Raw genomic sequence first — 27,548 nt, 5'->3', positions numbered from 1 at the left:
CTCGAAAAAATATATTTTTAGACATACAGATGAAGGATGCACCAATATTGATACGGTATCAGATACAATGTAGATATGTAGTATTTTTAATGTTCATATTTCTATGTATTTTTCACATGTAGATGTCCAGTATTTTTCCTGTTGGATTAGTATTACAGAGAAAACTTAAGGTTGCATGTAAAACTTAAGGTTACAAATACAGTAAATAAGTAAAATGCCCACATTTTAGCAAGCCTCCTGTAGCCTACACATTCTGCTCTTCTGAAGTACAGTAAATACACATTGGTTAATACATATCTGTTAACATTTATGATGCTAATAATTTTTTAGGAACAATTATCTGCCGATAGTGATATGACTCTGAGATCATTGTGCAGATGTTTACTGTTCTTCAGATGTTTTCCTCCAGATGAACTTTATACTTTCTCACACGCTCTCATGTCTGTTATTGTTTTCCTCCATTTTCACATCAGTTTGTCATTATCAGTCCCATCCCCTCATCTGCTGACCTGATTCCTGTTCGGATTCTAGTTTGAGAAGATCCTTCCCAAGAACAGAGCATGCTGTTCAGCCTTCTAGCATCTGAGTCTCTCTCTCTCTCTCTCTCTCTCTCTCTCTCTCTCTCTCCCTCCCTCCCTCGCTCTCTCTCTCTCTCTCTCTGCCTATCCGCCTGCTTGCCAGAGGTGCAGATTTACTCCAAGGCTTTCTACATAATTGAACGTTTTTTCTTTCTTGCTTGGAAAGCGCTGAGTCAGGGGCCGTAGAGGCAGAGAGGCCGGTTGAGGTAGAACAGGGCTAATACTGTTCCTCTGCCTTCAGATGGGGGTTAAACGAGGGCTAAGCCTGCAGGCCAGCTAGAAGGACCCTAAAATCAGCCTACGCTTGTAAAATAAGCCTCCCTTTGGCATCAGGGAGTCTTTAGGTCAAGATTCTTGACCTTAATGTGTTATCAGGCCGTGAAGGAAAGTGCCACACCAACACTCTGATAGCTGTAGCATCCAGATCAATGGCATCGACAGGACTTTGGAGCATTATGCGATGTAATCTAAGTGGCCTGGGTCTTACTCTTCAGCAAAGCTGCAGGTACACTAAGCAAAATGAGAGCAATGCAAACAACACAATGTTACCAACACATTGCACAATATTATATTATTGCTGTGGTAACAAAACCTTGTTACAGTCTTATGCAGAAGTTAGAACACCCCTGGTCAAATTATATATTTTGTAGGGCAGGAGGAGGATGTCAAGCGTGAGAGACCGCCCTCCCTCCCGGCTGTTGTGTGTATGTGTTTTTCTCAGTAGTGCTAAGAAGGAACCACAAAGTATGAATTTCGTTGTATAGTGAATCTCTCTTCTTTCTTCATGTTACAAAAAAGAACTTGAGTTGAATGGAAGGAATCAGCATGGCAGTCTCCTCTGATCAGTGCTACTGGATCATTACAGGAATTGCTGATGTGACTTTTCTGTGTTGGGTAGCGAGTCTCAGCCTTAATGCATCTGCAGCTCAATGATGAATGTGAAACTGACGCATAGCGATGGTGTTGGATGTTGCATCGATTGGAGATTCTGCTTGCTGAACTGCGGCTGAGATATGTGGACTGCAGGCCGTGGCTAGGTTGTCCGTTACTGGACTCTTTTCTGGGCGCCTGGTTGTATTTTCAGCAGGACAGTGAAGGCGGTGGCTCTCACGTGGCAGATTGTCCCTCTGCTGTCCTCCTGTCAGCACTGACAGGCCTAAAGTGTCTGAAAGGGCATTGTGTTTACACTCTGACAACAGGTGACCTTTACACCAAGAGGGGACAGGAGTGTGGGAATCCTACAGGGGGGCTACATGCGATGGGGTAGGCCTGCCCTTACTAATTATGAAAGGAGAAAGGAAGTGTGTGTGTGTGTGTGTGTGTGTGTGTGTGTGTGTGTGTGTGTGTATGTGTGTGTTTGCATGCGGTTGTGATCACTTCCCCAAGATGCAGTTCTTGCTGTGGGGTTAATTGCATTTGTAAAGGGCATCAAATTAATAGAGTTTAATGTCAGAAACACAACCAGCTGGGGCTCCTCTTTCATGTACCCTCCTGCTTATAGATATTAATAATATATTTACATAGCTGGCCTCCGTTTTTCATGTTCCGCTGAAGTGTCAGCAGGATTAGTAGTGCCGCTCACGTATTTGCCAATTAAGCAGTGAATTGTAAAGTGTAATGACACTAATGAAGCTAAGAGCTGACAATCATTAGTCATTTAGCTCCTTGTTTTTCTTAAATCTGCCCTTGCTAGATTGCCTGCGGTGGAAGCAGGAGAGATGGTGAGACTGATTTAACATGCTGTGGCATAACGCATTAGCACAGTGCAAACAGCATGAGAATAGTGGGGCAGGTCGTGACACTGGAAATTTTGTTCACCTGCAGTGGCTTGTCATGTTTTGGTTTGCGTTAAACTCTCAGTGCAGTTACTTGCTCCACTTCATTCTAGGGAGAAAAGGATGGGGTGAAATGACATAGAGAGGGAATGAACGCCTGAACCTGCTGTAAGACAGTGTATGAGCTGTGTGACTCATGGAAGTGGAGAGAATGAAAGACAGCAGTGAGTTCAGCTTAGATGTGTTGCAGTGGAGTTGTTGTGGGGGGATTAGTATGGTTAGTACTGGCATTCCAGTTGGTCTTTACTGGTGCTACAGGTATTGTCAATTGCTCAGTTGGTAGGTACACCAGCCTCAAATGGTATAATTGCAGTAATGGCTGGTGTTAAAATCTGGTAGTAACAGAGGTAAGAATTGGTTTTAGAGTCTGGTGGTAATGTAGGTAAGAGCTGGTTTAGAGTTGTTTGGTAATGCAGGTAAGAGCTGGTTTAGAGTCTTTTGGTAATATAGGTAAGAGCTGGTTTTAGAGTCTGGTGGTATTAAAGGTAAGGCTGGTTTTAGAGTCTGGTGGTAATAAGGGGAGGCTGGTTTTAGAGTGTGGTGGTAATGAAGGTAAGAGCTGGTTTAGAGTCATTTGGTAATGCAGGTAAGAGCTGGTTTAGAGTCATTTGGTAATATAGGTAAGAGCTGGTTTTAGAGTCTGGTGGTAATAAAGGTAAGGCTGGTTTTAGGGTCTGGTGGTAATGAAGGTAAGGCTGGTTTTAGGGTCTGGTGGTAATGAAGGTAAGGCTGGTTTTAGAGTCATTTGGTAATGCAGGTAAGAGCTGGTTTAGAGTCATTTGGTAATATAGGTAAGAACTGGTTTTAGAGTCTGGTGGTAATGAAGGTAAGGCTGGTTTTAGAGTCTGGTGGTAATGAAGGTAAGGCTGGTTTTAGGGTCTGGTGGTAATAAAGGTAAGGCTGGTTTTAGAGTCTGGTGGTAATGAAGGTAAGGCTGGTTTTAGAGTCTGGTGGTAATGAAGGTAAGGCTGGTTTTAGGGTCTGGTGGTAATAAAGGTAAGGCTGGTTTTAGAGTCTGGTGGTAATGAAGGTAAGGCTGGTTTTAGAGTCTGGTGGTAATGAAGGTAAAGCTGGTTTTAGAGTCTGGTGGTAATGAAGGTAAGGCTGGTTTTAGAGTCTGGTGGTAATGAAGGTAAGGCTGGGTTTAGGGTCTGGTGGTAATGAAGGTAAAGCTGGTTTTAGGGTCTGGTGGTAATAAAGGTAAGGCTGGTTTTAGGGTCTGATGGTAATAAGGGTAAAGCTGGTTTTAGAGTCTGGTGGTAATGAAGGTAAAGCTGGTTTTAGAGTCTGGTGGTAATGAAGGTAAGGCTGGTTTTAGGGTCTGGTGGTAATGAAGGTAAAGCTGGTTTTAGAGTCTGGTGGTAATGAAGGTAAGGCTGGTTTTAGGGTCTGGTGGTAATGAAGGTAAGGCTGGTTTTAGGGTCTGGTGGTAATAAAGGTAAGGCTGGTTTTAGAGTCTGGTGGTAATGAAGGTAAGAGCTGGTTTAGAGTCATTTGGTAATGCAGGTAAGAGCTGGTTTAGAGTCATTTGGTAATATAGGTAAGAGCTGGTTTTAGAGTCTGGTGGTAATAAAGGTAAGGCTGGTTTTAGGGTCTGGTGGTAATGAAGGTAAGGCTGGTTTTAGGGTCTGGTGGTAATGAAGGTAAGGCTGGGTTTAGAGTCTGGTGGTAATGAAGGTAAAGCTGGTTTTAGGGTCTGGTGGTAATAAAGGTAAGGCTGGTTTTAGGGTCTGATGGTAATAAGGGTAAAGCTGGTTTTAGAGTCTGGTGGTAATGAAGGTAAAGCTGGTTTTAGAGTCTGGTGGTAATGAAGGTAAGGCTGGTTTTAGGGTCTGGTGGTAATGAAGGTAAGGCTGGTTTTAGAGTCTGGTGGTAATGAAGGTAAGGCTGGTTTTAGGGTCTGGTGGTAATGAAGGTAAGGCTGGTTTTAGGGTCTGGTGGTAATAAAGGTAAGGCTGGTTTTAGAGTCTGGTGGTAATGAAGGTAAAGCTGGTTTTAGGGTCTGGTGGTTATGAAGGTAAGGCTGGTTTTAGGGTCTGATGGTAATGAAGGTAAGGCTGGTTTTAGGGTCTGATGGTAATGACGGTAAGGCTGGTTTCTGGCACCATGATTTGAAAGTAGTAACTGATATTCACTCACGCTGCTCAAACTACAGAACTTTATGTTCCCTTACATCACTCACAGGGCATCTCTTTCTCTTTCCTCTCCCACCAGGTCTATAAGGGCTGTTTTAATCCCACATTAGTGTTCACTAAACACTTGCAGAGGGCCATGTGCTTTGAATTGTTTTCCAGCTGTGTGTATGTGTGTTTTTGATTTTTTTTCCTTTTGTTTTTGTGTATCAGCATGCTAGTTTTATGTTTTGCACATGAACTGTACATAGTTTGTACTCTGATTGTGTGTGTGTATGTGTGTGTAGTAGTGATAGTAGTAGTAGTGGATACAGCTGCTTTCCAAGGTCACTAAGGCTGGAGCATTCATCAGTGGCAGCAGGAGTACCGTGCATGTTTTTGTGAGAGAGGGAGAGAGAGAGAGCGACAGAGAAAGAGAGAGGGAGAGGGAGATTTGTTACTGTAGGAGGAGTGAAAAGTTAAGCTTCTTTTGTGTAACCCAGTATTAAACCTCTCCAGGTGTTTTGGCTGATATTTGAAGCTATGTTCATTTACAGGCAGTATAAAGTTTAAAGGGTTATTCCATGGTCATGATTCTCAGTTTCGCTTACTATAACTGACTTTTTTTTTTGGTTATTTTCCCCCAGAGCTCTTTTAAAAAATGTGTTCTCTGTCTTTCTTTTTCAGAATCCACTACTATTCCTGATACTGCCACCCCAACTCTGCCCCAGCAGGAAGAGACCAGCACGGCTCACAGAGCAGCAGGTGGGTGACAAATTTACAGACCAATCAAAATGCTCCAGGCAGGGATGGAGCTTGGCTTTAATGGTGCCTGTTTGCATCCTGCATAAATTGGAGAAAGCCCATAGTGTCCAAACACATAAAACTGTAAATGTAAGCACAGTGAAACTACAGTGATAATTAAAACTAATAAATAATAACGTCACTACGTATGGAAATATTTTCAGTCTGTGGAAGATTTTGATAGATGTGTTAGCTAGATATTTTACACCAGATTGCATGCACCTGACTTTTCCCTAGCCTAAAAGGTCTCTAGCTAACATGCTATTGCTAGCTAGACTAAAGATTTGTCATGGTTACCATTATGGCTATGGCTTGTTTGCTAGCTAGCTGTCACCTGTGTAATTAGCTAGTCATTACCTGTTGTCTTGTGATCAGAATACAATCATGTTTCAGTCACCTTCTGATTGGCACTTGCAATTACATGATTCAGACCATTTAATTTAAACAGTACAGGAGCAGGTTATGAGGAGTAGGTCCCTATTATTATATTTTTAATTGGTTATATTACTGTATTAGTTTTATTATATTAGTATTATATATATACATATATATATATATATATATATATATATATATATATATATATATATATATATATATATATATATATATTACTATATATATATTACTATATCACAAATCATGTTATATTCTCAAAGTTGGTCAAAGTTGGTCATGGGCATGCAACACCCACAGCACCTATTTGAGGCTGAAAAGCTCCAGCACACTTCTAAATTTGCCAAAGCAGTGAGTGAGACTGCAAGGAGTTCTCGGCATGCAGTGATCTCGCCTCATCAGATCTATCAATAAACGCTATCAGCAATGCCAATCAGACTAATCAATACCTGCCCAAGTCTGACAGTGAGTAATGAGGTTTTGTCACCAGCTCTGCTGTTTGTGTTTAGTTGTGCTTCTAATTTGCATCTGTTGTGTGGCTGCATGCACGCATGGGTGACCTAGCATGGTAGTACACAGACATACAGCCTCTATTATTTACAGAATTCTTCTAGATGATTGCAGCAAACTACAGCCTATCTCTCTTGCATCTGTGATAATAATGGATTGCACCTCCGTTTGTGGAGGCTTATGTCCCGATGAGCAGGAGCACGCAGCATGAGTGCTAACATTATGCTAAGCAGCCTGGCAGTGTTTGCCCCCTGTGTTTGGATTGATTGCTGATGGAGGACTGGTGCAGGGCTCCATATAGATGAGGCCATTGCAGCTCTGCTTGGCTTGGATCCTCTCTCTCTCTCTCTCTCTCTCTCTCTCGCTCTCGCTCTCGCTCTCTCTCGCTTTCTCTCGCTCTCGCTCTCTCTTCCTCCCTGTCTGCAGGCTCTGAGGAGCTGCATAATAACTCTACCTGCAGATAGCTACTCAGCCCTCATACTCACTCAGCACAGTGGGGTAGAAGACATGCTTTTGCACATCAGTATACATATAGAAACATGTGAACATATACATGAACTCATTGGCCTCTTTTTTTGAGAAACCCCCTACCTTGTAAATCCACTTTGCTGGAGTACAATTAGAGCCTTATTAGCCCATCTGTTGCTTTGAAAAATTTGCATTCTCCACCCTCTAACCCTTCATGAATGGTCAGTTTCTAACCACAGAGACGCTCTTGGCTGAATTTTTTTACGTGGAGAAACTTTTTCCTTGGAATACTCCAGTGTTTTCTTTGCATATAAGCTGTATTACAATCTGTACTAGCTGTATTGCATCTGCATTTCAGTCAGTGACAACTGTATAGTGTCATTTGTTATTTTATAACACTACAATATATGTTTTTCTAAAAGAGGGGTAAGACTTTAATGTGCTGGTGGGCCAAATCAGACGTTCTTACAGGCCCCACTTTGGACAGCTCTGGGCTAGAGGGTGACTGACAAATGCTCCTGACTTTGTATTCACTATAATCAGTCAGACTGTATATAGTATACCTCTCAGTGTGTGTGCCTGGTAATTATGGCTTGCAGACTGTAGTGAGGAGGCTCATGCCCAGACCCTGCCAGACTTACTCACACCCACTCAGACCACACAAACAGAGAGCTGATAGGAGCTGAGAGACGAAGGAAAGGTGGTAGACCTCAGCATTCTCAGAGCGCACAGAAATAACTGAAGTGCTAGCCAGATTAGCTATTCAATGAAACTGCAAAGTGTTTGATGTTGTTTGGAATGAGCATGCTGAGGAGCAGCGGGTAGGAAGTGCTGACAGCGAGTGAGGAATAGAAGCTGGGAATAGAAATGATGTAAGACAGCTATTTATGCATTTTGGCTTAATTGGAGAACTTCGCTGTAAATATGCACATGAATTCCTTTATAATTAGAAATGTTTTAGCAAGCATGCCCAAAAATGGCTAAGATCAGGTATTGCACACATATATTTGTGAGTGAGAGAAAGAAAGAGAAAGAGAAAGAGAGAGGGAGAGAGATAGTCATTCCTTTGAGAGCCTGTTGAGTCCAGTTTCTGGAACAGGAATATGGATTTCACAGGCCAGAGGCAGAGGGCATTGATCAAAGCCATGAAACATGGACTCCTTATGTATGTGTGTGTGTGTCTGTGTGTGTGTATATAATTGTATAATTTAGACTGCAGGATATGGGTTTTCTGAAAGTAATGAGTGTAACTTATCTTGTCTCTCTCTCTCTCTCTCTCTCTTTCTCTCTCTTTCTCTCTCCCCAGTGCCCACTACTCTGTCAGCTCTGGGCGGTTTGTGTGATTTTGAGCAGAATATGTGCGGCTGGACTCATGATCCTACAGCTGACCTGAACTGGGCACTACACAGTCCATCCAGTCCCAGTATGGACCTGCAACTGGGAGCCGATGGTATGGGAACCCTTTTACATAACAGCCACATGCATGTGCATCTAATGAAACAGTAGCACAAACTTAGCATTGTGGTATAAGCACTACTTAGCATTGAACCCTGCAAGTTGATGGGGAAGAGACCTGCTGCATTGGGAACAGGCTACAGTGGCTACAATACATGCACAGTATGAGTCATTTCATTACATTAAGGCTTAATTGGTGAAATGCTGTGTATACAGAAATCTATGCTTTGTCAAATCAGTGTATCTAATGTAAGGTAAAGGAAGCAGACAAAAAGAGGCAACATATTGTCTTCTTAAATGGTCAGTTTCTGACCTCAGAACTACTCCTGGCTGGATGTTTTTGGGTGGCAGACAAATCTCATCCTTGTAGTGACACTGATGTGTGAACCCCTCCTGCAGTGCTGCTGTGTCTGAGACACTTGCACCAGCATCACAAACTCTACCATGCCAGTACAGTCAGTCAGTGTCACTGCTGTGATGAGAATGATCCGCTGCTCAAATTTGATCCGGTCAGTAGTGGTCATGTGATCAGAAAATGACCAATGATGAATGGCATAGAGGATCGCTGAAAAACCTATACAGCTTTGTAATTGGTATTATCTGTCATACTGACTGTACAGATTCATTTTTGTTTACCAAGGTGCAAACAATGTAAATGTCCCCTCAAAGGTACAACAGTGGTCTTAGGGCTCACTTGTGTACAAGGCCTGGCCAACTGAGTGATGCATCCAGATATCAGCAATGATTGCCAAGTAAGCTGATGACGAAGCTTCAAAGATGATGTTTACCACTTTGGGAAAGAGAACTGATAGAGAACTATAGATGATTTCAGTTTAAACAGTGTGATAAATAATATTAAATTATGTGTACGTATCGTGTTTTATTCCCTTTTGCTGTTAAAACAATGCATTAATAAGCCATTAAACTACAATAGAGTAAATCCCCACTGATTCTGTGGAGAGATTCCCAGAGTGCACAATACTGCTTTGTTATTTAGTATTATATTACTAAATTTAACCTTTTTGTTTAAGGTTTTCGAAAATCACTTAGAAAGTACAATAAAAATAGCATCTAATGTGCTGAATGAATATATTTGAGTAGGTGCTGGAGCTGAGACAGTACTCAATTTTTAACAGGAAATTATTGTGCTGATTATTTTATATATTGTTCAGGTGTATTGCATACCTTAAATAAGTTTAAAATATGCTGCATAAAAGCTTTCTTTTCATAATGTTTTAAAGTAGAAAAAATACATTAAAGAGCAGTGAGTTAATGGTCAAAACATATGACGCTATATGAAGTGAATGTAAAAATATACTGTTGTAGAATTTGACGATTGGCAATTTTGCTCCATAAGTACAATTACCGAGATGTACCCTTGAGGGTTCTACCCTAGTCTCTTGAGGATGCCACCATAGTGACCTTTTTTCTGATAGCACAGTGAAATTACACATACACATGTTTTCTCTCACATACACTTCATCCTTCAGCAGCCTGTCTAATTATTAAAGTATAATTAATGTGATAGCTGAGGTCTGAAAATAGCCACTGTAGCTCTCCCTCTGTGTCTGCACTGGCCATCCTTTCATCCTTGTTACTTCTACTCTTACTCTTCCAAATCCCTCAGGAAACAAAGGGACAAGTTCTTAAAAAAAAAAAAACTTCCCTACACACGCATACATCGGATCTTGAGGATCTCCTCTGTGCTGACTGTTTTTTTCAGAACAGTTAGCTCTCGCTCTGTTTTCCATCTGTGGGCTTTTAAAGAGGGAACCAGGAGCGGAGAGGAAAGAATTCACGTCTGTTTAAAACATTCCAAAATCAACAAGGTCACTCCCTCAACTCAGACTTTCCCTTTCTCTCTCTCTCTCTCTCTCTCTCTCTCTCTCTCTCTCTCTCTCTCTCTCTCTCTCGACTTTGACCTGACCTGTTTAACACATTCACTCAGTGGTTCAGTAACAGCCACGTCCATAAAGCACATGAACGTAAGTAGAGCGGTCTTCTAGAACACTAGGACTAACATTACGGGACACTGCGATCTTAACAATCCCACCATGGTGGAAGTAAGAGGGTTAAAGCTGTGTCAGCTGTATTAACTCCGGCATGGAAGTTTCCCTCAATGCTCAAGTCATAGACCAGCCTGTCCTGCGCTGCTGTTTCCATACAAACAGACTGCTGGGCTGAAAACCCTCCCAGCCACAATGAGCCTTCTTTAAAATGTTTATTCATCAATTATTCATTGTTATTCCCTACATATAAATCTTCCATAAAGATTGGAAGGCTTCTTCTGCTTAATTATACATTCAGTAGATTACTCAGACCTGTTACTGTTATATTAAAGCAAGAATTCAGTATGCTTCATGAGGTTGAGGGGTACAGCTAGTTTTATTATTCAAGGATACAGGTCGGAGGCAAGGTTGGCGTGTGCATTGTGGCACCTAGCAGAGATAAGAGGATGTTTAGAGGGGAGAAGTGTTGATTATTTCTGTCCTGCTGTCCAGTCAGATAATTCAGGAACTATATGTTTCCCTTCCCTCCCTTCCTCTTCTCAAACCTAGTTTCCCTCTCTTTCAACCTCTCCTCTCTCTGAAGTGTCATCTGCACTTTAGAAGTAGCCTAGTTGATTTTGCCGAGGCTAAGCACTCCTCATCTGAAAATAATGCTCATGCTTTTGTTTGGAGAGCACATTCCATGTTTCCTCTGCTGACTGAGGAAGAGAAACAGCCTGATCATTTATTTATTGTTCACCAGAACATAAATAGGACATAAACTGAAGTGTTCTTCAAGTCATGGTGCCATGCTGAGACGCAAAGAAAAGAGGGCTAAAAATAGACGGCAGCACTTAGAAGCTTGTGATCTGTTTAGCACAGATCGTCTGATGATAGCGGCGGATGTGCAAATGAAAGATACAGTGACACTCCCATGGGTTTTAGCAGTGCCCCACAGCCCTCAGCTGGTGAAGGGCCCACTGCTGTAGCTCTTTCAGTGACAGTGTGAAGAAAGAAACATAAAGGAATGATTTAGTGAAAAATCACATTTACACAATTTTCCGCTTTCCTCAAACGTAGTTGATCGGCCTTGTTTGGCGTCAGAAGTTTGCTTCTTTAGGTTTGCGTAGGAACTGTGAGGCTCATGTAGTTAATGAGTAATACAAATAACAAGGAAGCTCATATTCATAATAATGCACAGATACATTTCATAGCCAAAAGCAATAGTGTAATCAAGTATCTTTTGTCCATTTTTTATACTGTTTCATAGCAGTATATGATATAGTTTCAGAAATCACATAAACATGTTTAGTTGGGACTTTTCTGCAAATTTTAGTGAACAATTTATATTTATTTGCCATGTTTCACATATAATAAAAAATGTATAATATAAAATGTGCCATGATTTTGCGCAGGCTACATTTTATTTTTATTCCAATATGTTAAATGCAGCAGCAAATAAACAGCAATTGTTCATTCAGATGTTCTCTGCAAATGGAGTGTCATTTGACCAGGGCGCCCAAACTTTTACATGCAACTGTATAAGCTTCCCTGATTCCACAGCACTGGGCTTTGTGCAGTGGAAGCCCATTCTCTAGAGCGACGGAGTGCAATCTTTGGGATGAGCTGGGGTGGCGTTTGTGATCCAGAACTGATCATCCAGCATCAGTACCTGATCTCACTTATGCTCTTGTGGCTGAATGCAATCAAATCTTCAGCAACATTCGCGGCAAACACATCATATAAAGCCTTCCCAGAAGAGTAGACTTGCTATGATGTCAGCAGAGCCCATCATGTCCTCATGTCCTCTTCCCTTCTCTATGCTCACTGCTCTCACTCTGTATGTGCAGATTATGGCAGTTTTCTGTACTTGGAGGCGAGTCCTAAGACAGAACATGAGCGAGCCAGGCTGCTGAGCCCACCGGTGGGGCCTGAGAGAGGCCCACTCTGTCTGCTTTTCCTCTACCAGCTGACGGGCGAGGCTCAGGGCACACTGAGGGTTTTGATCCGAGATCACAACCAGGACGAGGCCCTGCTGTGGATACTGAAAGGAGAGCAGGGCCACAGCTGGAAAGAAGGACGCACCATTCTACCTCGGTCACCCAAAGAGTACCAGGTGAGGAGGTGACCTCTTTCAGCTGCTAACTCAGAGAAAAGTATGAAAAGCAGTGCTTAATAATTCAGACATTCAAATGGGAGTAGTTTAATTTTCAGACACATTATGTTACACTGCATTCCAGAAGAAAACTGTACTACTATAGGAAAGAGTTCTATTTTGCTGTCTTTTTATTATTTTTTTTTTGTATTCTGTTTGCTGTACATCAATTTGTGCTTTATCTTTGTCAAATTCTGTTGTCTTTTTCCAATTATGTTTTGTTTGAACCTAATTTCCTTTTAAAGCACTTTGTAAACTTGTTGAGAGGTGCTATATAAATAAAATGACCCCAACTACTACTACTACTACCACTGCTACTAATAATAATATTAATAATAATTGAAAAAATGTGCCAGTAGAGTTGGGGCAGTTACAATGGGGCCCCTGGCAAATGGGCTCCCAATGACACTCTTGGATACCTTGTATCATTGCTTACATTGACCTTTTATTATTAATCTTTTATTGCTATTATTTTAGCACCAGAGCCCAATGTGATATTAATTATTACTAGTTGTTGACGTTAATTAATAGCTGAAACTATCTTTGCTTAGTAGTCTTTGCTCCAGCCCTCACCCCTATCTTTCATCTCTCTTTTTTCTCTTTCTCTCTTTCTGTACCTCTCATGCTCCTCATGCTTCCCCCTTCCCTCTCTCTCTCTCTCCCTGTCTTGGTGCTTTATCAGGTTGTCATCGAGGGCTTCTTCGAGCATGGCAGCCGAGGCCACATCTGGATCGACAACATCCACATGAGCACCACGACAGAGCTGGAACAGTGCACTCGTAAGTCCAGATCACTCTCTCTCTCTCTTGCTCTAGCTGTGCCGCTCTGTTCACTCCTTGCCCCTCCCAGGCACACCATGCTATTGTCACACTCTCTTCTTTCAAGGCCCAACGTTTACTGGGGGGAAAAAAAAAAAACAGATTGGGTAGATGGAAGGCGCTTTTAAAATTCCTTGTTCACGCCGAACGCTGGAAAGTAGGCCACACTTGCCCTGTGGGCTCTGATCCTAATCTATGTTTCATCAGATTTTTCCCTTCTCTTCTCTTATTTGTAAACAGAGCCTTCCAGAGCTGAGGCAGGGAATTACTAGACAGCTGACGTGTCGGTCACAAAACTCAAATTTTTATACACGCATACAACACACTCAGATGTCCCAGAGGAGTCTGAATGTTTGCAGCGTTGTAGCTGCTCATTCACGTTGATGATGAGCAGTACATGTGTGTAGCAGGAATGCCTATTAAAGAGAAAAGCATGGGCTTCCCTCTGCAGACCTTTCAGTCACACGTAGGATGTACAGAAAGGTCAGCCTGACAAGACGCTTTGTTTATTTGCTATGTTGCATTGAAGCATGGTATTAGAGCTACACACACACACACACACACACATACTTACATACACCCTTCCTTTCCTAATCCCAGCTTTGGGAGCGCTCTTATCAATTAATGTTGTTCAGCATGCACACCCCAGCCCTTGCACCCTTGCCAGGCTGGTCTCTCTGCACCGTTCCTTTTAATTGTGTCTGCATTCCAACCATTCTAAACAGGCTTTCTGTTTTCTGAGCATGTGCAGAGCGCCCCTCAATCACTGCCGTGGATCAGAACACTCCACTCTCTGCCAAATTACACAGAGCCCAATTACAGTCTCCTCTCTCTCTCTCTTTCTCTCTCTTCCTCTCCCTATCTTTCTCTCACACAAACCCCATCACCAGCTTAGCCTTCTCCACCACTGTAATGTGTTTGTGAGGAGCTGAAGGGCTTCCAGAAGGGAAGGATGCTTTATGCTCTAGTCAACTAGCATCTGTTTTTAAGTATTCACTTTTACAAAACAGAATCAAGGACTGCCAATGATCAATGTGTATTTTTAATCAAAGTCAGTCTGCGTGTGCCAGAATAGAACTCCTATCATAACACTATACTAGTGGCACAATCGCAAGTGACTTGAGACTCTTTGACCTGTTTACATACTTATCTATATACTACACTGCACTGTATGTTACATACTGTGAATGGACTCACTTAAAAGCATCAAGAATGACATTGCGCACTATGAATTTACTGTACATTCTGTGTTGTTAAGGCTGTAAGGCTAACTATTGCACGTTTTGTACCATAAGGTTACCTCTTGCATCCTTTTGTACTACAAGGCTAAGTTTTGCAAACTTTTTGTACTCTAAGTCTACATTTCACACACTTTTTGTACTGTAAGGCTATATTTTTGACACTTTCATAGTTCAAGGCTAAGTTTTGCCTGCTTTTTGCAACTTTTTTTATATAAGACTGTAAGGGTGCATTGTGCACCCTTTTGCACTGTAAGCTTACCTTTTATACATTTTTTCTACTGCAAGGTTAACTTTTGCACACTTTCTAAGTTATAAGGCTAAATTTGGCACACTTTTTACAGTGTAAGGGCAGCCTATCTGTACTGTAAGGCCAACATTTGCACACTTTTTTGTACTGCGAGAGTTTGCCACTTTTGTGATACTTCATGTGATTTGCCACTATGATATGAATTCCAAACATTACAAATATTTTGTGTATATTGTCTAATACACCTGAAAATAACTGAACTCGTATGTTTAATGACAATCGAATTGAATCTTTCATTGAACACTCTCTGTTCTTTTCTCTGATTTCAGAGCCTTTCCCGGCTTTCCCTCCAGAGATGACTGGTGAGTCGTCTTGCCATATTCTTGTGCAAATGTCTGTCATATTCCTGTGCAGATGTCCATGCTTCCTGCTTGTTGCCCAGCACAGCTTGCGGCAGCTTACTGGCTCTGAGGAGACCCTGCGCTGGTCCCGCTTTGCACTTTTAAGTGTGATGGAGCCACTGCTTATGAGCCACACAAGTACACACTTACCTCAGGCCAATTCAAGTCCATTAAATCTGGCCAGAAGTGTGAGAGATGTGTGCTGAGCGACTTTTAATATTGTCTCCAGCATCATCACTTTTGTCATCATCACCTTGCCATTCTAAGCATGGGCAGTATCCCAGCATGCACCAGAAGCTCCATTTAAAATATTTGGTGATGTTTGGTGGTGTGTGGTGTTGGTGGCTGATGTTGATGCTTGCTGTCAGTGGTTGGTGTGGTGATGTGAGGGTTGTGGCCTACGTACAGATACAGTATCAACTTTCTTACTGCCTGTTAACCATTTGGGGACACCTTGCCATCTTTTGAAATTTAAATGGAATTTACTTATACATTTTGTAGAACTCATCAAAGTGTCTTCCATTGTATGAAGAGCTGGTTTTGTCTTAATAATGATTTGACAGTTTTCTTTTCCAAATTATTGTTAAAAGCACTCCTCAAACTCTGTTAGCCCATAGTTGGTTTAAAATTCCCAAAGGTTTAAGTGCAGATGACATTACAAGAATGGGATAAAATGTGTGGGGTTTGGCATTAGTCCCAAATTAGCACTGTCACAAATATTGTGGTGAAATATTATTATTTTCCTCAAAATAAACCTGGCTGGACATGAGTATGTTAAGCAATTGCAGACAGAAACATGCTCATTTGTATTTAAAACAAAGCATGGTGTCCTCAAATTTTTGATGGCAGTGCCATCCATCAAACTTTTCGCTCGTAGTGCTTTGTGCCCCTGAACTGTTCTGTTAGTGAGCTTGCAGTAATCTGCAGTAAGTGTATAGACGTTATGGTGTGAAGTGTGAGAGGGGTGTGGATGGTGGCTGCCATAATCCCCCTTAATGTCAGGCTCCACAATGACTTATTCCTCTAGTGTCATCACTCGCTCTGTGTATTTTTCCACTGCCTCTCTTTCACTTTTCTTGGCTCTCCATCTCTCTGCATCTTTCTCGCTCTTTCTCCTCCTCACCCTCTCTCTCTGACCATATATGGAGTCATCTCCACTCGAAGAAATGTGCAACTGACGCTTCGTCTTAGTGGGATTCATTTTAGTTTCGCTGGCTGCCCATATCCTCGGATAGCTTCAGGAGAGATGAGCCGGACGCACAGACAACCCAAATTACACGCTTGTTTTATTTCCGAGTTCAGAGACAGGAGATTAGATTAGAGTAAGGTGGTGGAGGGCCGTCAGTGGCAGAAGTTTGTTACATTCTGAGTGAGTGTGTGTGTGTGTGTTTGTGTGTGTGAGATGGGTGAGTTGTTTCCTTGCAATGCTGGATGGGGTTCATGGAGGAGTTTGGCTTGAGGCAGATGAAGCTGGCACAGATCCATGCATGCAAGAAAACAGAAGTTTCAGCCCTGAAAAACACCAGCCTGCACACACACACTCACACACACACTCATAAATGTACATACATCCAAGTAAAATACATTTTCAGAGAACTTTAGTGTATGCATGTGCACGCTTTCCCAAACACAGACATACACACACACCCAGATCTCTTTTTGGTGAAATATGAGCTGATATAAGACTTTGGGTTGTTTTCTCTGACATGGAAGTCTAACATTTGACTACATTGAAATACCAGTGGTTTTTCATCATAAAAAATCCTTTTTAACTTAAGTCTTGATCTGGGTCTGGAAAACTTTCCCTTTGTCTTAGATACTCATTTTATGACTTAGAAACACTGCCTGCAGTGAACACCTATGTTTATCAGTGTAGCCTTTCACCCTAGCTGCATGCGTCACACGGTGCCATGGTAATGCACACATGAAGCACAAAAATACACATTGTGTCTATTTTTGCCAGTTCTGCCTGCAACATACTAGCAGTTTCTAGCTAGAAACAGTACAGTATTCCTGTGATCTAGGATCAGAATCAAAACATCAAATAGCTATATTTGTGCTGTGCTGATTCCCAGATTTCTTCCATTTTGGTCTTATTGGATCTTAGTGCATCTTTTAATACAGTTGATCACAAGATTCTAATCCTGTGCAGGTCTCTCAGGCATAGTTTTAGAACGTTTTTTCATATTTGACAGTTTTTGATTTCACTGGGAAATCATTCATCAAAAAATTCTTGTGGAGTCCCACAAGGTTTAAATTTAGGGCCTTGCTTTTCTCTTTGCACTTGTCAACTTTAGGTAATGTCATCAGGAAATGTCATATCAGTTTTCAAAGCTATGCTGATGATACGCAGTTATACATTTCCATTCCCTCTGAGGAATCAGCCAATCACCCCTTTCAGACATTTTATAGCTAATAACTATGCTCAAATGTCATTTACTTAAAGTGTATTAAATTAACATCTGCAAGAACAATAGTTCCCTCCAAAAATTTAACCAGATATTTTCTAACATACAAAAATTAATCAGCCTAAACTGACCATACATGTACAGGGCTAGGGCAAGGCAACATGCATGCGCATCTGCCTGTCTGTGTGCAGCAACTGTCTGTTTCGTTTTCTGTGCAGCAGCCAATCAGAGCCAAGAAAATTAAAAAAAAAAAGATCATGCGAAAATCAAAGCTTGGCTTTATAAGCTCTGCAGTCTGCATGCTTCTCTACCCCAAGCCAACTCTTCTGTGTCTCTCCACCAGGGGGAGCCCTACCTGGCAGGAGTGACCCCACTGTGGACACTACGGTGTCTCTGCAGCCCATGCCCACCTACTGGTATTACGTAATAGCCGGAGGGGGGGCGCTCTTGCTGCTGGCCTCCGTGGCGCTGGTCATGGCCCTGTGCTGCCATCGCTACCACCTGGCCGCCAAGAAGAGCCAGCACTCAGTGGCCTACCAGAGCACGCACTACCCAGGCAGCGGCTCGGCAGGGCCCGGGGTGGAGCCCATGCTGACCATTAGACTAGAAAAGCACGAGCCATGCTCGCAATGCTGAGGAGAGAGAGAGAGATGGAGACTGTGGAGGGGTCACTAAGGCTCTCTCTCTCTCTCTTTCTCTCTCTGCTGCTTTGTAACTACCGACAGGCACAGAAACCCTGCCGATGCTCGTGCAGGGCTCTTCAGGAGGGATTTTTTTTCTTTCTTTTTTGGAGGATCCCTTTGGAGGATTGGGAGGCTTCTGCCGCTGGCGTATGGAGACTTTTTGAAAGTGTTTAGTTGCTAATCGAATGGAGGGAAGGAAAAAAAAGGACGCGCTCAAGCAGCAGAGCCGTGGATATGCTGCCCTCTTGAACCCCTTTTGCACTGTGTTCGCAGTTTCAGCTTTGCCGTTTGCTTACCGGAAAGAAGAGACAAGCATCCAGCCTCAATCCTGAGTGACAGGAAGCCACCTCCGTGTCTCTGTGTGTGTGCGTGTGTCTCTCGATGGGAACCTGACTCTGCAGGGTTCTAATCCCCTGCTTGTGACCAATCCTTTTGCCCAGTGGAGAAAGGCCACCATTGCTGCCAAAGCAGGAGGAAGAGACACAGAGAACGGGGAGAAAAAAGAGACAGCATACAAGAGGAATGAAAGATACTGCTGTGTCACGTGGCAGCATTTGCATGTGGACTGCACAATGCACACGCACATTTCTGATGAGCTTAGTTTGTAGAGAGGTGCTTCTTGAAATGCAAAGCAAGAGGTAGCATAAGTGGCAAAATGAAAGACAGTGAAAGGGATGCATTCGGGCTATGGCAAGCATCGGTGTAACAAATCCTTTGGTTTCTTGGAAGGAATCTGTGTCTTTGCGTGCCTTGTTGGGGCATGTGTGTGTGTGCGTGGCTGGGTGGGTGGTTGTAGTAAGTGTGTGTGTTTGTGTAAGGATGGGGTTGGCACCCCAAACTTAAAGCACTGACAGTGTTCCCTTTTTCCATTGAGCCTGTTTCCTGCCTCAAGTCTTTATCTAAGACCCTGTTTACACATGGTCATTTCATGTGACTTGAATCTGGATTGTAACCTGATCAGATTTTAACCTCAAGCATTCACACCTGGTATTCAAACAAGTCTTTGTTTAGTCAGATTGACATCCGTTTGCTGTGGTTACATTTACAGTTCTGCGTATGGCAGATGCTCAGATCAGCTCATATACAGTCATATGCAAAAGTTTGGTCACCTCTGTCAAATTACATTTGTTGATTTTGAGAAAATAATTTAACACATCCTCTGCAGAGAACACATCTGCTCATTTTAATACACAATTACTGTTTATTTGCTGAATTGAATTAAACATAAAATGTCAATTTTTTTTGACCGGAAGTGACACATTGTGGAAAAAAAATATTCCTCAGCTTTTATTTACATTTGAACAAAAAGTGGCATGTCCAAAATTATTCATACCCTTCTCAATAATCAATAGAAAAGCCTTTATTGGCTATTACAGCAATCAAACGCTTCCTATAATTGCTGACCAGCTTTTTGTCTCCACTGGTATTTTTGCCCATTCATCTTTAGCGATGAGCTCCAACTCTTTCAGATTGGAGGGTCTCCTTGCCATCACCCTGATCTTTAGCTCCCTCCACAGATTCTCAATTGGATTCAAGTCAGGACTCTGGCTGGGCCACTGCAAAACGTTAATGTTTTTGTCCGCCAACCATTTTACATTTTTTCACCATTTTTTCATGGTGCCATTCACTGTGATTAGGTTCCCTGGTCCACTGGCTGAAAAACACCACCAAATCATTAGGTTCCCACCACCATGTTTGACAGTGGGGATGGTGTTTTTAGGGTTGAAGTCTTCTCCTTTTTTACGCCAAATGAAGGATACATCATTGTGGCCAAACAATTCAATTTTTGTTTCATCTGACCATAAAACAGAAGACCAGAAATCTTCTTCTTTGTCCAGACGAGTATTTGCAAAGGCCAAGTGGGCTTTTGTGTGCCTTTTCTGGAGAAGTGGCGTCTTCCTTGGTCTGTGTCCGTGGAACCCAGCAGTGTGCAGTGTCCGTTGGACTGTCTGCCTTGAGACGTTGCCACCAGCAGAGGCCAGATTCACCAGGATGGCCTTGGTGGTGATCCTTGGATTCTTTTTCACCTCTCTCACTATCCTCCTGGCCAGCACAGGTGTCACTTTTGGCTTCCGACCACATCCTCTGAGATTTTCCACAGTGCGGAATGTCTTGTATTTTTGAATAATACTTTGCACTGTTGCCCCTGGAACTTGAAAACATTTAGATATGGCCTTATAGCCCTTTCCTGACTTGTGAGCAGCCACAGTGCGCAGCCGCAGGTCCTTAGTGAGCTCCTTTGTCTTAGTCTGTCACCTGTTGAGTTGATTAAAACAGCTGTTCCCAATGAATCAGGGTAATTAGGATGCTTTAAAACAGCTTGGACTATTTGAAATGGTATAGAAATTTGGATTTTCCCATAGACTGTGACAGTTTGCAAAGGATATGAATAATTTTGGACATGCCACTTTTTGTTCAAATGTAAATAAAGCTGAGAATTTTTTTTTTTTTCACAATGATGTCTCTTGTACTTCGTCTTATTATTTTCTGGGAGATGCCTGTGTCATTTCCGGTCAAAAAATTGCTGGTTGAATAAAAATAACTTTAAGCCGAAATTTGCCAGGGGTACAAATAATTTCGGGCTTCACTGTGTGTATATATATATATATATATATATATATATATATATATATATATATATATATACTTAAATACAGAACCAATCAATTGTGCTTTTCTTACCTGTTTCATTCAAAAGATCACAAATTTGTATCATTGTTTAGAATAACTAGCTTCATGTGTTCATGGACCGTAAGCGTAAAAACACTTTGTAGAGAGGCAGGGATCAGCGATGCTGCTTGTTTAGTGGTGTCAGTACAGTGGCTGTTTGTACCCCTATATGCTGAACTGCAGAGGGAGGCGCAGTCACAGTACTGGGCGAGGTTATGGATGCCATGTATGGGTTGGAGAGACGAATGCATTCACATTTGAACATCTGGCTATGAAAAGCACCTCATAAATTTAGTGATTGAATTTAAATCTGTTTTAAAAGCATCCCATTTTTATGTGGATCATCTCTATCCGGATAGAATCCTGATATTCAAGATGCATGAAACGCTCAGGTGTAAACGGGTCTATGAAGAATGATCTAGAAATGTCTGTGTGTAAATTGGAAATTTTAGAAATTCTATATAAATTCATTTGGTACATGTACTCTCTAAAGAGGGTTGATTTTTTTCTTTCTTCTATATGCAAAAGTCATGTGACCCTGCCTTAGCCAGTCTACACCTCTGAGAAGCCCACTATCTTTCAGTCACGTCATTAGCCTTAAACTTACGAGTGGCACAGGGCTGTTCGATGCCAGTCACTATAGAGCCTCACTTTTTCAGTAAACTTTACTAAATGTACTTTTCTCTTTATATGCTACTTATTTTCTGTAATATTTTTATATCCAACTTGATTTGTCATGGTCGCTAAACTGAAAGGCTGAATGAAATGACATGCACATGCATATGACTGATGCACTGATTGTTAGGCTTATTCTGAAAGCCAGTGATAACATTTCTTTTAGTTTCTTTTGCTGGTTTACCTGCTATTGGCTGTGTTTTTTTTCTACTCTTGGTTTTCTTCAGGAGCAGAGAGTGGAACTCGAGCAGGGAACGTGCAGCTTTGCTGCTGTGCTTTACGTTTGACAGTGGTTGGGGAGTGTAAGAAATTTCACTAGCTCCATATGTGTCAAAACTGCAGAGCACTGCAGTCCCTACTTTCTGTCTCTACTCCACATCTTTCTGTGTTAAAACTGAAACTTTTCTCTTTATAGTTCCTTGCAAGTCTGTATCTTTAATATACAGAAATACTTTTTTGTACAGGAAATGCATTTATATCGCATACCAGTCTTGATGTTTGACGATGTGCGTACTGTAAAACGTTCATTCTGAAGCATCTCGTAGCTTTACACTGTATTTTTGCAATCATTCAAACATGATTCAGCATAATTCAATTGCTGAGATGTAAACAAAGTCACTCAGATACTTTTGATATACAATGGTGGATGAAACTTAGAGAGAAACTTAACAACTCAGTGGTGGTGATAAGAGCCAGGGGTCACAATATCTACAACACAAATATACTCATTTTATTTATTTATTATGCACAACAACCAGTGAACCTATGTGTTCACTGGTTTTCAGTGTAATGTTGATAATGGTAATATATTAATAATGTTTTGCCCGCATGTACCTTTCCATCATGAATGAATTTTAAATAATACATACACTCAAAACCATTTCATGTAATAACTTTCTGTGAGGGAGCTTTGAGACATGTCTGGTTCTTGTCACCACCACTGTGAACAATTCTGACTTCTTAAATTCCTCTAGAGGTGCACATTTCACATCAAACCATTCTGAATGACTTTATTAGTATCTTAGTGATTTAATTACGTAGAAATTTTGACAAATCTGTAGAATTCCCCTTTAATACTCCAACAAATTTCAGTGTAACATTGGAACGTCAGTGATGGCCCAAGGATCGTTATCCAAGAATGTACTGATCTCATGTCTAGGGCGAATCACAAGGCTTTCAAAATATATAGAACAAACAGATAAAGCAGCCAAGATACACAGCCTAGAGGGAGATTCATGGACATTCCACCCAAAACCTCTCCATAAACATATTGTTCCTCTTTAGCCATAAAGAGTTTGAGGCGCCATCCGTCATTAAAAAGAAGAAGAAGCCTGTCAGGCAGCCGCTTCAGGTTTTGGCAGCATCCGAAACGTTCGAGGATTAAAGGAGAAAGCAAATCCCACTATCTTGTTATGTCCTCCATCTGGCAATAGGTGAAAATAATCCTCCATCATGGAGACGCTGGCCATTTTCGCCCCATTAATCTGCTCTTCACAAAAGAATGTGTGGAGAGATGGAAGGAGAGATCAAAGCGAGAGGCCACTCTAAAGATAGGCCCGCTCCGGTTCGGCCCGGAGTCTGAAGGGGTTTGTTTAAGAACACAAAAGCACATGAAAGCCCCTCACAGGCAGCCAGAGAAAGCACCTGACCTGGCAGACCCGTGACGAAGCCAAGATAGAGAGGAGTATTCTCTCGCTCTGCTTTCTCACTCTCTCTCTCTCTCTTTCGTTTTCTCCCATCTCTTTCTCTTCTCTAATCCCTGCATACAGTACATCCTTGTTAACTGAATTAAAGCCACAGTAATGAAGCCAGGCCGCCTATCATGCGTGCTACAGGCTGTCATTAGGGCTATTGTTTAAGACGTTTGGGTGGGTTTAAAGTTGAAATTACAATGACATTTTTCCGTGAGAGGAGCACTAAAGCTGGCCGAGAGCCTTCATCTCTCTCTCTCTCTCTCTTTCTCTCTCTCTGCTCTCCACTTCCTCATTTTCTTATACCTTGTTTATCCCTTACTTTGAAAAAATGCCATCAAACTCACTAAGTTATACACATTACTGTATTTCTTATGTAATAATGTTGATTCTTTTTTAGTCCATTGAGTTCTAGGTAACTGTGAGGTACGAACTTCAAAGTACTAGGTAATTAATTTAGTAAAATGATGGTAAGTTCCAAGGCATTCAAACTGAATTACATTGAAATACCAAACAGGTATTCAGAGGTATTTCTAGGTTTTAGCTGGGTAAGTTTATGTTTAAGCATGTTTAAGCAGTACCTGCCATCATGTTACTTAAAATGTTTAACTAGTACTTTGAAGGTTTTGGAGTTTGGACCTCACACTTAATTGGTTAATACTTAGAACTTGAGGGACTATAGTGTTTCCATTTTTTCACTGTCAAATTCGTTTTGTCCAGATAGAAACCATCCTCTATCTTCCATTTCCTTCTCTTGTTCCTTCTCATTTCAGCCTCCGCCAGCTCACAGGCCTGTATGATTAATTTATAAACCAACATAGGGTATTTAACCCAGACCACCCAATCTTAATTCATTTAAAGTATTTGATTTTCCAGCAGGAATATCAGCTTTTCGTTGTGTTTTATTTATGATCTTCTGAAGCAATTTTTTTTCCTTGAAACCGAAATGTTTGCAAAAAAACGCAATCTGGCGGTCATGATGTGCTTTTAAATCAGCTGCAGCTGCCTCCTGTGAGATTTCTTTGAAGCTCTTAATATTTCTAATTACATAATGGGTCTGATTACGTTTTATTAAGCCTGCCGTAAGCATTCTTTCTTTCCTTTTGCTGTCCCTTAAATAATATTAATGAGCAAAAGCACTTAGGAGGGCCCTTCAGCCCACATAGTGGCCTCGCAGCGCCAAGAGTCTGTCTCTGGTAGTGCCAGCACACAAAAAAAAATAAAATAAAAACTCATAGCTTGGAGGACATGGAGGCAAAGATCTGAAGTGTTGCTTTAGAGGAATATAATTTGCTTTATGAATATATTTTTTTTTTTTCTGATATGGACTTGGATATGTGATTTTTTTGGTGACAACAGGTTTAGAAATCCCTTTACAGGAATTTAAACCCAACTTTCATGTAGTGTTAGGAGTTTACTTTGGTTCAGTCATGTTTACTGAACATGAGCTGGTAATGTGTATCATATTTTGTTTTCTGCTGCGAATCCATGGTTTTGGTGAAGGCTCTGAAAAGTTTGTGACTGTGTACTCCTGCGTCCTCTTTTCGTGTACATTGGGCCTTGACTGTGATTGTCTGTTTATGTGCCATTTCTCATACTGCACTTCAGCCTGTTTCAAAAGATTTGAGGAATATTTTAGCCTGTTGAATTTCATGGTCTTGGAAAATGTTGTGCGGAATGTAATAATAAAGTGATATTTTTCTACAAACTGGGCTTTGTAGTGATTTACCGCGACCTGCGTTTGGTGCATTTAGTTGATTGTAGTTGACCTTGTATACACCGTTATTTTTTGATGTTGATGGTGCTTACTTCCCTACTTCTGCATTTTACAATTCACTGCAGATGTGTCAGGGCTTCAGTGAACAGCAAATAAACAGTCCGTTACTGAAGCCGCTTATTCTGCATTGCCTCATGTTTTCATGCCATTAGTGCTTGTGTCATAGCAGGCAGCACTGACTCATTTGGCAAAAACACATGAGGTTGTTCTTTTTATTTATTTTTGTGGTCTCTTTATTTGAACTCCCCTAAATGTTTCCCTGCTTGTGTTTTTCCATTTAGAGAGAAGACCTATTGAATTTGGAAACAATCCCCTGTTCCATGACAGAGACCACATAGACCAAGGTAAAGCCCTGTTTTAAACCAAATTATTATAGTTTATTGGTTCATTTTTTGCCCATATCATAGATAAGTATGTAAGTTGTATGTTGCCCATATTATCTTGGTGTGACTTTGGTTTGTTAGGTTGTTATTACAGATGCTTTAAAGTGTTCTCCTTCTGTTCTTCCCTCAGGCTTTCCATTCTCAGCATGGACCACGCCTGGGCCCTCGCGGGGGCCTCCGGTGACACGGATCTCTGAGAAAGACAATGCCTGGCTGCTAACGCTGGACCCCATCCTGGTCACCATCATCGTCATGAGTTCTCTGGGTGTCCTGTTGGGGGCGGTGTGCGCCGGCCTGCTGCTCTACTGCACCTGCTCCTACAACGGCCTGTCCTCGCGCAGCTCCACCACGCTGGAGAATTACAACTTTGAGCTGTACGACGGCATCAAGCACAAGGTGAAAATCAACCATCAGCGGTGCTGCTCCGAGGCCTGAGGTGGTTGGGGCCTCAAAGGCCACCTGGGACTTTCCCCTGTCCACTGGCTCTTTCTCTCTGTTCAGTTCTCGAATGGGAGCCCTCTTCAATCAAAGACTGTGAACGAACCTCACTTTTCTGCCATGGCCCACATGCCACTGTCTCCAAGCGGATATTTCTGCTTAGCTTGAGGTGCTCCCAGTGGACTGCTCAGTGGGTGGGAAAAGTTATCAACACATATCAATCGAATGCCTATCCCAAAAAAAGAGAAGAAAAGATAAATTAAGTAAATAAATAAAGACGTGTATATGAATATAGATTTGTAAAGATAAAAAGATCTAAAAGTGGTTAATGGGAGTTTAGAAGTGATTGGCACTAGGACCTTGTAGACAGATCGCCGGTTGTGAAATCTTGGCCTCCATTTCGTGAAAGACGTGGCCTAGAAGATCGTGGACATATTGTTTAGTTTTAGACCTGTGTCTTTCTGCACATCTGCTTGAGTTATTGTATCCACCCTCAGCCATCTTTTTGAGCAGTGTCAATCCTTCTTATGCCAGTCTTACGCTTACGTTCAGTCTGTTTAGAACACTGTTTTTTGTTGTGAACCGTTAGCAGTTGTTATCAGAAGCGGGTAGATGAAGAAATGAAAAAGTTGTATTATGTTCGGGCAGAAATCCTTTGTCCGAGCACGTTAGATTTAAGTATTAGGATTGTCTCTGGTGTTTCTTTTGCTTTTGACTGTTCAATCTATACACATGGTGTAGCACTGTGTGAGCCGTTAGTTTTTTAATTGCAACCTATGGATTGCGAAGAAATTGGAGCCACTGAGGTCAAAAGCGTTGGAGACAGAGGAGAAAGAGGAGGCTCTTCCACCCGCAGACAGCGATCTTCACTTTGCTCCTTTACCGCATACCTTAAGTGAAAGGACTCTTCAATGATGAAGCTGGGGAATCCCCAGACCTCTTATATGGACCCATAATTGAGCCTTAAGCGAACTGTCTTTGGAGGAGAGCCATTGAGAAACACCAGTTCTTGGGTTTAAAACCTCTGGGGCCTTGGTGGAATCGGGCCTTATGCTTTCTTTCATTTCACGCTTTCTGTTTACTACATGTTATATTATAGGCTGTTGAAAAAAAGTAAAGGTCAGCAAAGACCAGGTTTGCTATGAACCTGGAGAGCAAGTGGAAATTTCACAGCGTGTTTGTCTCAAAGTGAAGAGAGAGTGAATGCGATAAAAAAGGAGCTTAGACTGCCCCCGCAGCACCCTACCGTGGCATTGCTGGGAGCTGCGGGAAGGGGACGTACTGATTAGGAGGCCCTGAAAACAGCAACAGATAAGCGCTTCTCAGCTGTCGGGGGGAGAGAATGAAAAAGAGCGAGAGAAAGAGAGAGTGAGAGAGAGATGGTGTGTCCAGCTCTGTTGTCACTGGACTCTGTTGACTCTTTTCCAAGTGCCTTGGAGCTCTGACCTGTTTTAGCTTTGCTGCAGAGCTGTGAAAGTATTACCTCTTCTGTCTGGGACAGGGGGCCAACACCAAAAGACATGGACATCCCGGCACTGGTCAGATCATTCAGAATTTGCTGTTTGTAGACTTTGTACAGACAAATGTTCTTTTTATTGTTATTATTATTATTATTATTATTATTATTATTATTTAATAAAGTATGAATAACTGAAGTTTGCACTGTCATTTTTCTTGGGTACTGTGTGTCTGTTGGCATTGTTCCTAGAACATTTACTCCCCTGTCTCTTTCCCTCATTCCCATATTACTCAGCACCCCAGACCCTTTCATTTAGGAGCTAGTCGTCGTCTGATTAAAGCTTTGAACTGCCCTGCG

The 27,548-nt window shown here is 41.8% G+C and overlaps 1 protein-coding gene across 4 annotated transcripts in view; it reads left to right on the top strand.

Moving 5' to 3' along the window:
- Positions 1-27,360, top strand: part of nrp2b (neuropilin 2b) — a 99,049-nt gene extending 71,689 nt beyond the window's left edge. For 2 of the 4 annotated variants that reach the window (XM_036568558.1, XM_036568541.1), the window contains 6 exons: positions 5,212-5,289; positions 8,009-8,152; positions 11,996-12,261; positions 12,983-13,079; positions 14,936-14,968; positions 17,759-20,705. In XM_036568558.1, coding sequence (XP_036424451.1) covers positions 5,212-5,289; positions 8,009-8,152; positions 11,996-12,261; positions 12,983-13,079; positions 14,936-14,968; positions 17,759-18,051 — 911 coding nt within the window. In that variant the 3' untranslated portion in view covers positions 18,052-20,705. Of the gene's footprint in view, positions 1-5,211; positions 5,290-8,008; positions 8,153-11,995; positions 12,262-12,982; positions 13,080-14,935; positions 14,969-17,758; positions 20,706-25,192; positions 25,256-25,424 lie in introns of those variants that run through there. The other 2 variants (XM_036568533.1, XM_036568549.1) reach the window with 2 other exon arrangements.
- Positions 27,361-27,548: the final 188 nt, after the last annotated feature.

The sequence above is a fragment of the Colossoma macropomum genome, unplaced genomic scaffold (assembly GCF_904425465.1).
Source record: "Colossoma macropomum unplaced genomic scaffold, Colossoma_macropomum, whole genome shotgun sequence".
NCBI classification, from domain to species: Eukaryota; Metazoa; Chordata; class Actinopteri; order Characiformes; family Serrasalmidae; genus Colossoma; species Colossoma macropomum.
The sequence above is the reverse complement of the archived record's forward strand: the minus strand, read 5'-3'. Positions and strand labels throughout refer to the sequence as shown.